Source organism: Eulemur rufifrons, chromosome 7 (assembly GCF_041146395.1).
Source record: "Eulemur rufifrons isolate Redbay chromosome 7, OSU_ERuf_1, whole genome shotgun sequence".
NCBI classification, from domain to species: domain Eukaryota; kingdom Metazoa; phylum Chordata; class Mammalia; order Primates; family Lemuridae; genus Eulemur; species Eulemur rufifrons.
Genome location: NC_090989.1, coordinates 278,002,117 through 278,019,385, shown reverse-complemented (window position 1 = coordinate 278,019,385; position 17,269 = coordinate 278,002,117). Strand labels below are relative to the sequence as shown.

At 59.1% G+C, this 17,269-nt stretch overlaps 1 protein-coding gene across 3 annotated transcripts in view; it reads right to left on the bottom strand.

Moving 5' to 3' along the window:
* Positions 1-4,346: 4,346 nt before the first annotated feature.
* MVB12B (multivesicular body subunit 12B) overlaps positions 4,347-17,269 on the bottom strand; it is a 155,710-nt gene continuing 142,787 nt past the window's right edge. For 2 of the 3 annotated variants that reach the window (XM_069476795.1, XM_069476797.1), the window contains exon 10: positions 4,347-4,718. In XM_069476795.1, the coding sequence (XP_069332896.1) occupies positions 4,632-4,718 (87 nt within the window). In that variant the 3' untranslated portion in view covers positions 4,347-4,631. Of the gene's footprint in view, positions 4,719-13,309; positions 14,477-17,269 lie in introns of those variants that run through there. The other variant, XM_069476796.1, reaches the window with a different exon arrangement.

Here is a 17,269-nt window from a genome sequence, read left to right as displayed (position 1 = left end):
CACGTGTCACACCGTCTCTGCTGCATGCCAGGTGTCCCGCCAGCACCCTCACTCCACCTTCCCAGGGCGAGCCACTGAGGGGGGACGCTGCCACTGGGACAGACACGTGGTCAGGAGGTGGCAGAGCCAGATTCGAATCCGGCTCTTCACGCTCTGTTCTGCCCGGGTCTCCCGGGGAACCCAGTGGCCTTTCCTCTCTTTCCACTGTGGGGGAGAGACCCGAGACCTCCCAGAGAGCGGGGGCCGGGGCGTGCAGGAGGCAGGGCTGGAGCCACTGACACTCTTTTGTGGACCCTCGTGGTCCCCATGAGGTGAGCGCTGAGCTAAGGGTGGCCCCGTTCTCGCTCCTTCCGCCTGAGTCTGGTGTGACAGGTGGAGGCAGCGACAGCCCAGACGGGGGTGTCCAGGCCAGAGATGCGGGGGGCACCCGAGACGCAGGCAGAGGGCTCTGACGGTGCCACAACTGCTGGCTCCTCACAAGGAGCCGTGCTGTGGCCGGGCCCCGTGGCCTTGGCAGCCACGTCTGGGGTGCGGGTGAGCAGTCAGGACGGACTGAAGCCGCCTCGCTCTGCCTCCAGTCAAGGGCTCGGGGGAGCTGGAGAGGGAAGAAGGGCACCTCCGCGCCCGTGGGACGTGCTCACACGCGGCTTCAGGGCTTTCGTGGCAGCGGGGACTTCCTCCTTCAGGGACACCCTGAGGCTGCCGGAGAACAGGCTGCTTCCTGCCCCCTCCCTGAACGCCGCCGACTTATGACCGGTCATCTCAACTAAGCACGGCAAAGGAGCGCACCGGCTCTTTCCAGAAGGCCGACAGGCTGGGAGGTGACTGTGTGCTCACCAGGGGCCCTGCTGGCTGGAGAGGAGCCTGGGGGACACTGGCCTCCGGCGGCCTTGGACACAACAGCAAACTGGGGAAAAGAGGTTAAAACAAACGTTTATTTAACAAATTATATTAAGAATACAGTCACACAGTGAAACTTCCCTTTGCCAAGTACAAGAGTCACCTTGAATAAATACGCAGTCAGGACGTCGTCCCTAAGGTCCTCGTCCAAGGCGACACGGTCACACAGCAGCTCGCATGGCCTTTGCCAGGGGAACAAAGCTCTGCCTTGTGGTGGCAGCCGCAGCCGCCCGGACATGTGCTCAGAACCGATGAGAAAGGCTGGCTGCCCGGAGGGTGCGAGGCAGCCTGAGTGGGGACGGTCGCCCCTGGGGAAGGTAGACGAGAACCGAATTCACTGAGCTCGGCTCCTGCGTGGCCCGGAGGTGGCTCCGCGGAGGCCCTGCTCTGCCCTCCTCCTCAGGCCCACCTGGCTTTCAGGGGAGCAGGCCGGACTCCCCACAAACGCCCAGGCACGCAGGCAGTGGCAGGGCTCTTGCACAGTGGCGCGGTGACCGGCAGGGCCTAGTGGTGGCCCAGAAGTCCCTTGCAGGGCTGGAGACAAAAGGCTCAGCTGGAGGCTGTGCTTAAGACGGGACGGCCTGGCAGGCTTTGGGGCCGCGCAGCAGCCCTGTGCCCAGGGACAAGCCTCAGCTTCTCCATCTGTAACAAGGAGCAGGGAACCTCCACTTGCGGGTTACTTTGTTTTTGGGGGAATGACAGGAGAAATGTGCTCAGAGCGACAGGAGCAGGTGCTTAGCGCACATTAGTCCCCCTTCTCCCGCCGACCCGCTGACTTGCAAAGGGCCCACAACCAGCGCCACCGCTTCTCTCTGCCACATGACGGCCACCTCTGACCAGTGAGCAAGGGCGGGTGCGGGCCTGACCTGCCATTTCCTTACTGACCCAACTGCATTCTCACCGCTCCAGTGGCGGGGCGTGGCTGGCGTTCGTTCTGGGACCTGCGGTGGGGAAACGGCCTTGATCGTGAACTGCACGTGCGCCTGGAACTCGCGCCCTGCCCCTGTCCTCTGTGTGCCGTTCCAAGGCCCTTGGAAACAGACTCGGACTTTTCAGAAGAGGGAAGGCGGTGGGGACATTGTGCTCTGGTTGGAGTCTTTCTGGGAGGGACAGAGGGTGCGGGGCAGGGACAGCAGCAGCAGTGGGAAGTGCTGGGGACCCAGGGGTGAGGCCGAGGCCCTTCACTTCTCACGGAGACCCTGCGCTTCCTTCCCACGGTGGCCGAGGGCTTGTGAAGAAAACCCTCCTCCCAGGAGACACACAGTGGCTCAAATCCTAGGCCTGAGCCAGGAGCCCGCGTCTCAGTTCTCCCGCGGTCTGCACAGGCCCCACGCAGGTGGGTGGGTGCACCCGAACGCACGCATGCACACGCACACACACACACACGCACACACGCACACACACACGCACACATACTCATCCTCACCCACCTCTCAGAAGGCAAGAAATGGAGGGTTAGGAGCAGCCTAAAACCTACCACAGATACCAACTTGTCCCTAACACTGTCACTGCTTAATCGTCTTAAGCTGCCATTTACTACAATGTTCACAGTCAATGTTTTCCTCAAACCAAGTCCCTAATGCTATGGGGAAGAGGCTGCAGCTCACTGGGGACCGTGCAGTTGGCCCCCTGGTGGCCCTGTGGCCCTGTCTGTCCCAGCAACTGCAGGAGGGCGTGTGGGGCCGCCTGGCTGGGCCCAGCTGGAGTGGGGCCTGGGGGACGTCAGTGGGGGGCTGAGAGCACCCCTCTTCCTTCCCCAGAAATCGCCCTCACTACTCTGCTCGGCCCCCTTTGCCTGCGACCAGGGAGCCCACGCTGTTGCCTTTGGACCTCCCGGGCCCCTGAGAGTGGCTGAAACGCATCGTTCTGAGTCGGGGAGAGAGGAGGGCGGCCAGGTGGTCGCTGTCAGAGATGGTCTCACAGTCAAGGCATAAAAAGAGGCTGAAGGACAAAGTGCGCAAACCGAGATGAAGGGGGCAGAAGTGACCACAGCGCTGCCCTCTGCCTTCCTGCCACCCCCAGCCTGCTGGACGTCACCCCTGTCTGTTGGGCTCTGTCACACAGGCCACTTGGGTTTGAACCAGCCGCCATCCAAAAAGCAGCACTAGACACAGGCTCTCTGGGTTCCACAGGGCTCCCCAACTTCCCAGAAACACACTAGCTCACTTCAGTGACCACGGCAGGTCCACACACTCCCGCCTTGGCCCCACGGGCCGCCTCTGCAGGACCCCCCGCCACCGGGGGCATCCTCATTCTCGGGGAGGGTGGGGAGAGGTGGCCAGTTCCCTGATCCACGGAAACCAAGAGGTGTCCAAATGGGGACCAAGGCGGGCCAAGGACAAGCTGGTTCCAGGGCCGGGTCTGGAGACGCCAGGCTGATGCAGCGGTGTGAGGTATTTCGGCCCTTGCCTCGTCGTCAGCCGAGTTGGCCGGTTCTTCTGCCTGTTCATTTGAGCCTCAGCCCCCGGCCACCTGTATGCCACACCCCAGGCACTGCAGCGGGGAGAGTCTGTCCCGGCCGAGGCAGTGGCTTCCATGCCCCTCAGCACACCAAGCCCCACGCCCGAAGAGTAAGACTCCCTCGCTCTGAGGCACCAGGACCAACCCCGACGGCAGACACTGCGCAGCGAGGCGACCCCTTGGGCCGGTGCTGGGCCCCTGGGGTGCCACGGCCGCTGCTCTGCAAACGTGTGTGGAGTTGGACTCAGCACCGGCGCGATGAGGGATGCCAGCACCAATGGGCATGCGTGGAGGAATGTCAGTTCTGGCCCAAATTCAGTGACCTGGGTCAGAGGGACTTTTCGGAACACCTTGTTCCTGTGGTTCTGAAAGCAGATGCCACCAAGACACAGCCTGGCTCTGGGAGGGGCCGGGTGCCCGTGCGCCCGTGTCTCTGCGGTCCCGGGGCCGGTGCACTGGGCCAAGGCAGCTGAAGCTGTGGTTGGCACGTGGGTGTCCCCTAGACTAGCCCTTGGGGGGCCGTGGATGTGCACAGTGCCCTGGGCAGCAGGAGCCAAGCAGGGCCTGTCACTGCACCTCCTGCCCAGAAAGCAGCACCGCTCTGCTCCCCGACCTCTGGATGGTCCACATGTTGGGTGACAAGTCCATGGGATGTCCAAAGTGGGGGGCAGGGTCCACAGCAGGGCCACTGACTTCTTCCTGCCACGTTTTTGCAGGGCTGCTGTGAAACACTCGGGGCATCTGGCCCTGTGGCAAGAGGGACTTGCTCCACGGCAGCCCCGGTCTGGGATGGTCAGCGAGCCCTGGGGGGTCCCATGCGAAGCGCCAACCCCCAGCGTCTTCTGGGGGAAAGCAATGGCCAAGTGGTGTCTGTAATGGTAGGTGACAGTCAGGAGTGCAGGGAGCCGACGGGTGTCACTGGGCGGCTGGAGCAACTGCCCAGGGCCCTCGGGGCGACTCCGGGATGGGTAAGGTTTTCGTAGGACAACTGGTCATCACACAGACATGTTAGGGGCCGCTGGTCACTACAGCACACACAGATTAGTCGTGGTTATGAACAATGTCCCCAGGGAGGCGGGGGTGTCATGTCAGGCGAGCTGATGACGGGACGTGTCCACGCAGCTGCCCAGAGTCTCCAGGCCACCCTCGGGCAGGGTGGGAAGGGCTGGCCGCGGTGGGAGGAGGCCGAGGGACAGGCGAGGGAGGGGAGCGCCCTGCAGCCCCGGCGCCGGGCAGCGGTCGGCGGCGTCTTCTCCCCAGGCCGCGGCTCCTCAGGACTGGGGGATCTGCTGACACCTGGTGGGGCTGGGCGGGAGCCGGGCGGCCGCGCTCTGCTCCGTGCGGAAGCTGTACTCGTACTGCGGGGTGGGGCGGGGGACAGAGAGACACCGTCAGTCCACAGGATGCCAGAGGACGCCCCCTCCAAGGCCTCAGGCGCTGAGGCCGCCTCCCTGAGCACCCACGCACAGAGCCACTGGCCAGCCGGTGCCAGCTGAGGGCTGTTCTCTGCCTGCGCTCGTGGGCACGTGCATGTGAGCCGTGCATGTGGCGTGTGTGTACGTGAGCGTGTGCAGACACGCCTCGGGCGTTACGGACTCCTGTGTTGGTGCCGGCGACCCACAGGGTGAGGCTCAGCCCCTGTGCAAAGCTGAGGCGCCACAGCAAACACTGGCACAGTGCCCGCCGCCAGGCGTGTGCTAAGTGCCTTGTGCTTGCGCCCAGCAGGCGGTCCTCGTGCTCCTGCTGCTAAGGGCAGATCGGAGACAGCCCCAAACCCCAGCGAGGCCAGCCTCAGCTGCTAGGCTCGGCCTGCTGACAACAGACAATGTGTGGTGACCCAGGGACTGTGGGAGGGGCTGCCCGAGCCACCTCTGACATGACCCCATGCCCTCCGCACCCTTTCCTCCCAGAATTCTCAGAGCCACTCCCCGATGAGGACCCCTCTGCAGCCACACAGCTGGGCCAGTCTGTCCCAGGAGGGCACCTGTCCTCCGCCCTGTGCCAGGGGCCCAGCCCTGCACAGCCTTCACCCTCTCGCTGGAGACCCTGGCTGGCCTGCCTGGCCCTGGGTCGTGGGCACGAGTCCCCCGTCAGACAGAGGTTTAGAAAAGGGGTGGGCACCTGGTGGGCAAGGAGCGCCCCACCCTGGCAGGGACGGGCCTGAGTGGCTCAGTGGCCACTGCAGGCGCAGGTCTGTGAGGCCGGGCGGGGTTGTGGGGACGGCCTGGAACGCTAGGCCACGGATCCCCGTGGCCATCTGGGTTTCAGGAATGAGGAGCTTAGATTAGCTCAGTGGTTGTCAAACATTTTAAATACTTAAAAATCCTTTAGCAGTAGAATTGTCTTAAAAAGGGCTCTGCTACGTGAACAGGTGGAAGCGGAGCTGCCCTAGTGGGATTCGGCCGCCACAAGACCCGGCTCGTTCAGGGACAGCCGTGGAGGGTGGGAGGGAAGGAGGCCGTCAGGAAGGTGGTTAAACTGCCCAGCAGGAGGCCGAGCCCTGGCTGCAGGGGGGGCCTGGGGTCCCCGTGCCCCGGCCCAGGCCGGGCCTGACTACCCTCCCCGGCCACCCAGGGTGGGCGCGGCAAGGAATCCCCCGAGGGCCACGCTGAGTAAGGACGGTCACAGGGGCTGAGGCCTTCGGGGGCAGAGTGGGACCAAAAGCCACTGGAGAATGAAGGTGCAAGAGGGCTTTGAAGGCTTTTTTAAAAGTGTAAACAGGGCAGGGAGGCGGAGGCAGCCAGCAGACCACCAAAACTCAGCACTGCGCCCACGGCCACCCCCGCTTGAGGGGCTGAGCCCCGACAACGGACAGACACGGGTCCTGGCTGGAGCTCAGCAGACCCTCGGGGCCCCTGAGCCCAAGGGCCAGGGTGATGCTGATGATGTGACGTGGCCCCAAACGGATGGCACCTGCTGCCAGGCGGGTGGGGAGGGCAGGACTTGAGGCTGCAGGTGACCTCGGGCAGGTCTCTCCTCTCTGGACCTCAGTGAACGCACCTCTAAAGTGGGGAGAAGCCCCCACGCCCAGGGCCTGCCGTGAGGATGGGCGGAGGGACGCACTGCGCAGGCCCCGCCGTCCTAAGGGCCAGGCACAGCCGGGACGGGCAGGGCTCCGCGCTAAGGCTGGGCGGACACTGCCACCTGGCGGCTGCTCGGCGGGTAACGGCGGCACGTTCGTTCCCTTGCCGGGTTCATCAGCGCCCACCAACATCCACCCTGCGCTGTCCCCCAGGTGCACAGGGTAGCAGGGAGGGACACGGGCACGCCCAGTACAGCCCAGCACGAACGCACCTGCCAGGGCAGGGGCTGCAGGAGCAAGGAGGGCTGAGGGCAGGTGGCGCTCCCGTCGTCCGCGTGTGGAGAGCAGAGGAGGGGCGTGACGGGGAAGGGCACTGACAACACAGAGAACAGCGGTGCGGGGTGCAGAGAGCGCCCCCATGCTGTGGTCTGGGGAACAGTGCAGACGATTCTGTGACCCTGTCCGTGGGCAGGGAGGGCAGGGCCGGAGGCCGTGCGATGAGCAGGGGGGCTGGGGAAGGCAGCGGAGGCGAAGCGATGCTCGAATGAGGGGAGGGGGTGGCCCAGGGTTCTGGCTGTGCGCTCTGCCCCTCCGCCAGGCCTTGCTGCACCCACTGTGCCAGGCTCTTGGGGTGGCAGGGAGCGCAAGGGGCAGTCAGGCCTCAGGGGGCCAGTGAAGGGAGGTCGAGGCCCCAGCCCCGGCGTGGCCACAGGGCTGGGCTTTCCAGGTGGCGGGGGAGGTGGGGTGGGGGGAGGGAGCGGGACGCTTCCAAGCCTGGGTGAGCAACTGGCTGAGCAGGCAGAGGTGCTGTGGTGGGGACCCTGCGACTCTGTCCCAGTCCCTGTGGCCAGGAGTAGGGGCAGGGTGGCAGGGAGGGGGCATGGACGGGCCCTCCAGGATGCACTGCTGAACTCCTGTTCCACCCTCCTCCCGGCGGGGAGAAGTCACAACACACTTGTCTCTCCCTGACCCGGGCACACTGGCACCTGCCCTCCCCCCCGGGGGGCGTGCAGATTGCTGTCCCCTCCCGCCCCTCTCTCCCTGGGGATTTTTTCCCTTTTTAGGTTATCTTGGCCGGAGAAAAGCGCTACCCACCCCCTCCCTTGTTTTCCCTAACTCCCCAAATGAAATTTCAACATATGTCCCCCGACATAATCCCCCTCCGGCGGCGGCTAACCCTTCCCGCAGACGCTGTCCTCTGCCCCCGCGCTGCTCCGCGTGTTTGCCCAAGAGACTAGGCGCTTCTGGAAGCCTTTCACTCCCTTGGGCAAACAGAGAGTACCTTTGAAGGTGGATTTGGGCCGGGATCTGTTTACTCAAGACATTAGTCTCCTGCATAAGGAAAACCTGCATTCGCGTACAAACAGCAAATCCTTTTTGAATTAAAAAATTTTTCAATTAAAAAGCATTTGGCTCGCACAGCCGAGCCCAGCTGAGCAGCGCCGGGCCGGGGCGCCCTCTGGTGGGCACAGGCGGCCATAGCAGCCACACGGCAGCCTGGGCCTGGGGCTTCTGCCAGGAAAGAGACGTCACTGTCAGGGCTCTGTCTGGGGCATCCTGGGAACCCCAGGAATCCTGCAATTGACGGCGTCAGGCCTCTCAGGCCACGGTGCGGTGTGAGAGTCCCAGCTTCCCAAAGCCTTTTCCCCTAGCGAGGCCAGTGTCCTGTCAGTAGGTGCCACACGCACCTTCCAGCTACACCTTGGAGGCAGAGTCACTTTGGCCCCAGCCTCATTGGCCACAACGGGGCGATCGAACCTCCCGGTCTACTCACAAAGCGGTGGTGAGGGTGAACCAGGACAATTTGTGTGAAAGCACCTGAGAGTAAAAGAATTAGCCGGGTGATGCACCAGCCTCACAGGTCTTAACCACGGGGCCGTGTGACCCCCGGGGTGGGCAGGGTGGTTCTGGTCTAACTGGCATAGGGTGTCAGCGTGTTTAAAAGCACACAGGTGATTTCAATGGTCAGGCAGGTGGAGACCCACTGCCTCGGGGTGGTTAACGGAATATATGACACTAGAGGAAGGCACCTGTCCCCCCAGCCCTCCTCCCACCCCCTCCCTCCCTCCAGTATTGATCACATCAGAGGGCTCGGGGGAGACCAGGTGTTAAGGGGTCGTTCCCAGCACCTGGGTTTTGCAGATGAGGAAACTGAGGCCCAGGGAAGGATCTGACTTCCTGAGGCCCCAGAGAGACCGGGCCAGTGCAGGACTAGGCCAGGGCCCAGAGAGTCCCCAGGTGGCAGGTGCTGTGTACTCACCTCTCGGGAGCCAATGAGCAAATGCAGGTGGAGCACTGCAGGGCGTGGACGGGTGTGGGCAATGGGCAGGAACAGCCCTGGAGGGGCCCAGGCTGGCTCGGAGGCCTGGCCAGGTGACAGGTGGAGGGGAGGGAACGAAGGGGGCCAACACCCAGGCCAGCGAGAAGCGTCTGAGGCAGAGGTGGCTGGAGAGTGAAGGGCAGGCCTGGGCCAGCAGCTGGGTCTGGCCCAGCACAGGAGAGGGCAGGGAGGATCTGCACAGCGGCCCCACCTGCCGGCTTCTCCCAGCCTCCCTGGCGTCTGCTCCATACTCGGGTCCGGCCCTAACCCCGGACATCCCACAGGCCACAAAGCAGCTCTCTTCTGTTTCAGTCTAAAGGCTCAGCTTCCTCACCCACAGCTCGGCCCTTCTGGGAACTTCCACCATGGGAGGTGTCCTCTCCTCACTCGAGGGCTCCGTGTCCTTCCCCTGTGTTTCCCTGGCGTTGGGAGCGGGCGCATCGTACCGGGAGGCCGTGCTCTCCTGGGGGCCTGCAGGCCTCCTGGGCCTGCTGGAGGGGCCCCTCCCCAGGCATCCTGGTTCGGTAGGTGTGGGCACCTGCGTTCTCACAAGGACCCCAGGTGACTCTGCTCAACAGGCAGGTTTGGAAGCCCCTTCACATGTCCCCTCCCTCAAGCAACTGAAGGGACAAGCCTGAGGCCACCTGACACTCTGTGGCCCCATCTTCTCATTTTTCCATGGACGTCCTCGTTCCCATTGGGTTATGGCTCGGCAGAGACACGGGGAAGGCTGGATAAATGCGGGAGCTCGGGGCCAGCGGCATGTGAGGGCTTTGTCTCACCTGGAGGGAGGCTGTGCACTGGCAGTGGGGGTGCTCCTCGTGCCCCGGAGCTGAGCAGGACACTCTGTCCCTGCCCTCAGTGAGGGTGAGGCCCTGCAGCTGGGCCTCATCGGACACGATAACCAGGTGTCCGGGACGGAATCCTCGCTCCCTGGGGCTCAGCCTGTGCCCGTCCCACTGCAGGGGACAAGCCGGGCCTCAGAGCGCTGAGCCTCCCAGCCAAGGCCATGCAGGGGCCGGGCACAGCGGGGCGGCCATGCACAGAGCGGTGGGTGAGGGCTCCTGCAAGCCCTTTGGGAAGCCACGTCTGTGTTTCTGTCCTGGCTCTCCCAGACGGTCCTGAGCTCTCACCCGGGAGCCCCAGCCCGGTCCCAGCTGCAGAGTCTCACCCTGAACGAGGGGTTGGATGCGGACCTCTGCGTGGCTCGTCCCCTCTCCTAGCCTGGTTTGGCCCCTGCTCCCCCAGGCCGCGAGCCCCAGGAGCAGGAGCCGAGTCTGTCTGGGCACGGCACCTGGCATGGGGCCAGCCCAGACAGGACCCTGTGCAGTTGCTGAATGAATGCATGGCTGTCACTCGGCCACATCAGGTCATTTCATCACTGCTCATCAGCACCCACCCCTCCCCTGGTTCCTGCTCCAAGCCCAGGACTCCCACGAGGGGACGGCGACACTGAGGGTCTGCGTCTGAGGGACACCCACTGCCCTGAGCTGCCTGCCTCCCTGGGCTCAGGGCACCCTCAGCTCACAAAGCACCTTCTGCCCAGGGTCTGGCAGGAGCGTCCAGGAGCAGGTAAAGTGACCCCCTCCCCGTGGCAGAGCCCAGAGCCCTGTGCCCCACACGTGTGCCGAGGTCTGAGTGGTTTCTGCAGGGCTCTCTCCCCACGCGTGGTTCCTCCCAGCCCCCCTCCCTCTCCCTGCCGGAACTGCCTCCTTTACATGCCAGGCCTTTCTGAGTGCTGTTCTGTCTGGAACACCGAGTCCCACTTGTGCTTTTTAAGGCCTAGCTAAAGGGCACTTGCTCTGAAAAACACGCCCCCTTCCCAGGGGGGAACTAGGCACAGCCCCCTGGGGTCCCCCAGCACTTTCTATACCCCCCAAGTGCAGGGCGGCTGGAAGCCTCGGCCATTAATGTAGCTCCAGAGCCTGGCAGAGGTCAAGGCCAGAGGGATGGCAGAGAGAGCGGACGATGGATGGCGGGTGGGTGTGCGGCAGATGGGTGGCGAGAGGAGTCACAGGTCAGGCTCCGGGCACGGCTCACTGCAGGGACAGGAAGCAGCTGAGTTAGGGGCTCGGTTCTCGGGCAGGTGGAAGGTCATTCGGGTTTCAGTCCTTTGTGGCAGCGGCAGTGGCAGTCCAGCCCTGGGTCCTCAGGGCATGACCGGGGTGGGGACACTACACCCATCCTGCGCACAGTAACTCCCGTGTCAGGCACCAAGCCCAGCGCGTGTCCCTGGCACCCTGTGCACGGCGGCACTGAGTCTAGGTGCCGCTCTATGTGCGGACGGTGTGCACGCTGCGGGCTCACGCGGCGTCGGCTGTGTGGTGGTTCTAAGTAGTCATAAACATCGAAGAGTTAAGAGACTTTGCATAAAATGCCAACATTTATCTAGATTTCACTGAAAAAAGAACAGGGGGACATGGCGATCCCAGACTGCCGTTCTCACAGAGCGAACCCCAGCGTCACACAGGTGGGGGCCTGCCAGTCTGCCGAGGTCCCCACCCCTCCCCACACTGCGCCCCGCCAGGCAGCGCGTCCACGCCGTTTTATCACCGTGGTTGTGCTGTGTGTGCCCGTGTGGGGACGGCAGGGACAAAGCTCCCGAGAACGTGAAGCATCTCTTGCACCCGTGACTACTGAAAGTAGGAAAATGACAAATTGAGAAGACTGCGTATTTTAAGAAAAACAGGAGGCGGCACACGCGGTGGGGGGACTGAAGACGGCGGAGGGGCTGGGAAGGGAGGCGACTCTGCTCCCGCCTGTCCTGCCCGGCGCGTTGCTGATGAACGATGGGAGTAAACGCCACGTCTGCGTCACAAACAGCCCCCACGGAGCCAGCATTTCAGGACTCACCCGAATACCACCTGAGAAGTGGTATTTGTATTCCCCCCTCCTAGATTATTTGTAGAAAATATTTAAAACCATCCTGGTTGCCAGCACGTTTCTGGGTGGAAACACCAGGCGCTGTGGGGACACTCTGGGAAGGTGCCCCCCCCCCCCGTCTTGTCTTGATGCTTATTTTTTCAGACGTGCCAGGCAGCCTTCTACTAGTTCATCTGTTTAGTATTACTTATCTAAGACTCGACGGGTGAAAGTTTCCAAAACCATAAGAAAAGGGTAGGAAAATCCTAGGAAGAACTCGCAAAAGACGGAACATTCACCCTGACTTCGATTTTGCACGAGCAGGCACACAACTCGTGACGGTCACAGCGCAGGTAATTCTGTCTGGCAAACATCGTCTCTGCTCCGGCTTCCTGTCCTCGGGCTCAGCCTGGTTCTCTCACTTACGTGGCCACCGTGGGAACCGCCCGTGTGGCGGCGGCTGCTGAGCCGACCTTGCTGCCTGCAACAGCCGAACGGGCGGTGGGGGCGGGGGTGGGTGGGGTCTAGGACTCGGAATCAGGAACTCTATTAACACGACCCAGCATATTAATATGCCCCAGGAGAAAAAATAGGATCGTCCCAACAGATGATTAAAAGACATTTATCAAAAGCCGCCGTCCATTCCTGATAAAAAACATTTAGGAAAATAGCAATGGATGGCTAATCTTTAACACGATAAAAACAAAGAAAAAAAGGGGCATCTCTACACGGCAAGCCGGAGTGCAGCCTTACGGGTTAGTGCTGAAACTACAAACTTCCATTAAAAACATGGCTGAGACAAGGAGGCTGGGGGCCCTAACCGTGCCCGCCCAGGTGTCAGACAAAGGCCCACAGGACGAGGGACAGACACGGTGAGGAAGGACGCTGGCACAGCATCTGCAGAGGACGGAACTGCCTGCCCGGGGAACCCAAGAAAAGCAAGCGAAGAGCCATCAGAAACAGTAAAAGCCATGGTGAGACAGCTAGTTCCAAAACTAATACACAAAAGTCAATAGCTTCTTTACGTGTAACTGACAGAAAACAGAATGAAAGAAAAGATCCTGTTCACAAAAACCAAGAAAACATAAAGCGCCCAGGAAGAACCTAAAAAGAAATGCGCAGAATCTCTGCGGAGAAACCATTCTGCTCTGCTGAGTGACAGAAACCCAGGCCGGGGTGGACAGGAGGCACACCGTGCTCCTGCACAGAGACGCCCCGTGAAACGCCAGTCAGCCCTCACCAATCGGTGGACTCGACGCAGTTCCAATAAAAATCCAGAATGGATTTTTTTGGAACTTCCTTCCCCCCAAAAGATTCTAAAGTTCAGCAGGAAGAATAGTCATGTGAATATAATTAAGAAAATTTGGGGGGGAAAGAAAAGAGAACTAACTCTCTCATATATTAAAACTTATTATAGAGCTATAAGATTCCAAACAACGTGCTAATACAAAAATAGAACAATAGAGCAGAACAGAGTCAAGTAAAATATCTGCTGGTCCACTTATATATGAAAACATACGATAAAAACGGCATTTAAAAGTCACAGAAGAAAGAACATTAACGTTAAGAAAACTGCCTAACACTATAGGACAAAATAGAGCTGGTTCTAGTTCTTACCTTGTCATAAATTTCAGGTGGATTAAGTAGTTGAAAAGTATGTCATATTTTAATATATTAAAATACATAAAAGAGTAGGGGAAAATAAGGGTGACTTTTTAATAATCTGAATGTGACACAATGCCAAAACCAAAACATTAAAACAAAGACAGAATTGCCCACAGAAATTTTAAAACTTTTGTATAGAAGAACACATCATTACCAAGGTGAAATGACACTGATTAAAGTGTGTGAGTGTTGGAACTTGTGGTGGAGAAAAGGCTGCTGTCTTTGAAACATAAAGAGCTCTTAAAAACAACCTGGAAAGCTCAATAGGCCAACAGAAAATCACTGAGCATAGAGCAAACAGAAGAGGTTCACAAGAGAAATGCAGACAGCAATAGGCGTGAAAAGATGTTCCACTCTAAAAGGAGGTGAAAGTTATTAATTAAACAACGTCAGACATTAAAAATCCCTGAGATGTTTGGCTGGAGTGAGGATGTGGAGGGAGACCCCTGCAGGCACCACTGGTGGGCTTTCAATGGGCCCACCCTTGTGGGGCGGCAAATGGTAATATTAATACCTATAGTCTTCTAAAGAAAGGCCCAGGGGAGCAGAGAAGCATGTACAAGGAAATCTGCAGCAGCAGCGTAGCAGTGAATAATTGGAAACGACTCGGAAGTCAATCAATAGTGGATTGGTGAAATAAATTATGGCATAATCATAAAAGGGAACAACATGTAGTCATTAAAAAGAACGAGGCAGATCTGCAAACTGACATGTGAAGATGTACAGGACGTACGGCAGGTGCAAAAGCAAGCACAGAACGTTGGTAGGTGAGCCTGCTGAAGGTCTGCGTGTGCGTGAGTGTGCCTACACGTGCATGCGTGTGCGTGCGTGCGTGTGCACCCAGGAGCTGACGGGAAGATGCTCACCCTTCACCTGTTCCCACGACGTCTGCATTTTTATAGACGTGTACAATGTTGGGACTCAGGGGAAAACAGTAAGTATGAAAAACATCGATTCCGATGGGCAGGCAGCTGCTTAGGACGACAGGCTGCCCCGAGGTCTTGCACAGCGGATGGGCGGAGAGTCACTCCTGTCTGGCGCGACACAGCGGTTCCTGGACTGCGGGCAGACTCCCGAACCGTCTGTGGAGCCGTGGTCCCAAGCTCCCTCTCACATTCTGAAAGAAGACTACGATTTCTTTTGTGCCTTCAGAAAGGCCATCTATTCAATTCATTTGTCAGGTTTCTTTGTTTTTGGCCAGAATCAACTCTCTGAAAGCTCCGTACGAACGAGCAGCAGCTCCTTGTCTTTGAGCAACATATAAAAGGGAGAGCAGAGCAGGTTAACTTCTATTATTTACCTTATTTTCATTTAATAGATGACGCAGGCAGATTTCTTTCCAAAAACATTTCAGCTGCCTGACTGCAAAAGAAGTCAGGATTCTGGGAGGTGAAAACGTTCCATCTCAAAGGCAGAGAAAAGGCACCGTGCTTCCTGCTGCAGTTTACGGTCCCACCACTAGATGGCGCAAAGGGACCACACATTCTCAGGCTGCACCGTGTCCCCGCACAAAATCCGTGAACATTAACAAGCACAATGAAAGCTTTCCAAAAGCAGAGAGAATGAACAACTGTGCTGGAATATGAACATTTTGCTCTTATAAAGCCAGGACTCTGCCATTTCATTACTGATACAAAAATCTTCTGCCTCTTTCTTTCTTCCTGCTGCATGTGGGTCCCCGTCAACTCTAACCTCACGCTGGAGGGGTCTGCGGAAGCCCAGGCGAAGCGGACGTCCAAAAGTTGAATTCGAACATTCTTTCTACCTCGTGCTGCCAAATGTATTTTCATTAATTTCACCTCAACGTCGTGACGTAAATGCTGGTGGAATCGGCCCCAAGCTAAATAAGCAATAAGCCCCATTTTTCAACACGCAAACACATAAAGATGTCAGCTCAAACTGTTTACTAATTAACACTTAAAAAGACACAAATTAGATATGCGTGGCTAAGAGCAATTATAATCAAGACGAATTTCTCTAGTCATTTGGGAACTGAAAAAAAATGCCTAATTGCTGGAACCAATGTTTTAAAAACTGAAATCACGCCAGTTAGCAAATATGTTCATTTAAAGAACATTCCACGTGACTACACTCTTGAGGATTGACTACAAACATGAGAACAAGGAAAATATTTAGGTATAAAATTAAAATTTTAAGCTCCCTTGGATTTATAACTTCTTCATTAAATATGTCTGCAAACAGCAGCCCATAAAAACCTGTAGCAATTAAGTGGTTAAATGAACTGCCTCCCTTGTCAATTTTAAGGGAGTGATTAATATTAGATCGTCCCTTTACTAATTAGATTCTCCCTCGTCTTTCAGCTTTAAAGGCGAAGGAAAATGGAGGCTGTTTGCTCCACTAGGAGCCTGGCAGGCTAATGAGCGCTTCCTCCGCCACGTCTTTGCGGTGGCACCTGCCGAAGGACAGGGTGAGTGGCGTGGCTTCCCTGAGGCTGGCAGCTGGCGGGGCAACGGCTGTGCGTGGAGCTGGAGGTGCCCTGGATGTGTCACCTGCCGGGCCCTTTGCCCCTGGGAAAGGTTCGCTGCTGTCTTTAACAGGCGCGCAGCGTGAGACCCCAGGCAAGGGACGGCGGGTCGGCAGGTCAGCGGGAGGCGAGGCTGGGACAGACCAGCTGCAGGACCAGGCGGCGGTGGGTGGGGAGGAGGGTAAACAGGCGACCACGCCGAGGGATTATTTCAGAAGCTGCTGCCTGGGCTGCGGCGGCAGGGAGCTCCCGCCCTGGCTGCGATGGGGATCCATCAGCTGGAGAAATGGGGCAACTGCTTACAAGGGAAATAAAGAGCGGCGGAGACGGAGAATATTTATATGCCCATCTTCTCACTCCGAGGGAAGATGCTTCATCACGGGGGTTGGCTGCGAAATTACACTTCTCCAGACTCCGAACACAGAGAGCCTTTGTCTGGGCGGCGGGGAGGATGATAAGGGCTTCATGGGGGCAACAGCTCCACGGGGTCACTCTCTGCCCTCCTGCAGAGCCAAGCTGGCTGCTGCCCAGTCCCCCGGGGGAGGGCGAGGTGTGGCAGGCCGGCCACAGGCCACACTGCCACCACCGGCCAGTGCCCGGGTTGCCTCCGTGGCTGAGCAAAAATTCACTTTTTCACGGCTCAGACTGATTTACACGGGCCCTGGGAGGACGGCAGAGCCCCTGCTTGCGCGGGGGTGGACGTGGTGGCAGGAGGACGGAGACTGACAGCATCCACGTGTGGATTTCTCTAGTAGTCACGGCTCCCTCCATTTCAACCACCCACACCCCACAGCGTGTGTCTGAACCGTGAGAGATTCTGCCTTTCCAAAGATTTTTTTTTTTTTTTTGGCAAAACCTGCTCAATGGCATGTACATCGATTCTAACTTTAAAACGTGACCTTCCTTGCGTGTCTTTTGTGAAACTTAACCCAAGTGCGACATACACCACGACCCCTGGGGAAACCGCTGTGAACACGGCAGCAGCAGCCGCCGTCCGACCAGGCGCTGACGGCAGCAAGGTGCGCGACAGCCGCCGCGCCTGGGGTGGGCGATGAGGCCTGTGCACCAGTGTGAGGTGGGGAAGCCAAGGGACCAGCCCCAGGGCCAAACCTAAGAGGCAGACTTGTCCCCCCACCCCGGGCATCCAGCCTGGGAGACTGTCCTGTCCATGCCCCGGAGTTGCCTACACAGCCCACGAGCAGCCCTGTAGACACGGTGCCTGGGCAGGGTGTGGTCAGTGGCTCTGGGGCGTGATCCGGCCACAGCATGTCCCCTTTTCCTGCTCTCTAGGCCTCCCTGGCTGCCAGGGCTGAGTGGCACATTCTCCCTCGAGATCGTCAGGATTGTGGGGGATGGAGATGCAGCGCCCGCCCACAGCCTGGGGGACACCCCGTCTCCCTCCATTACTCAGTGCCGGCAGCTCCTGGGCGTGGCAGGCCAGGGGCCACAGCGGGTCCTTGCTGGGTGGCCGCCGGCAGCTCTCCCAGCTGGCTGCCGGCCTGCTCCCTTTGGTCACCAGTGTTTTCGTGGGGCTTCCCTGCTCCTGTCCCTAACG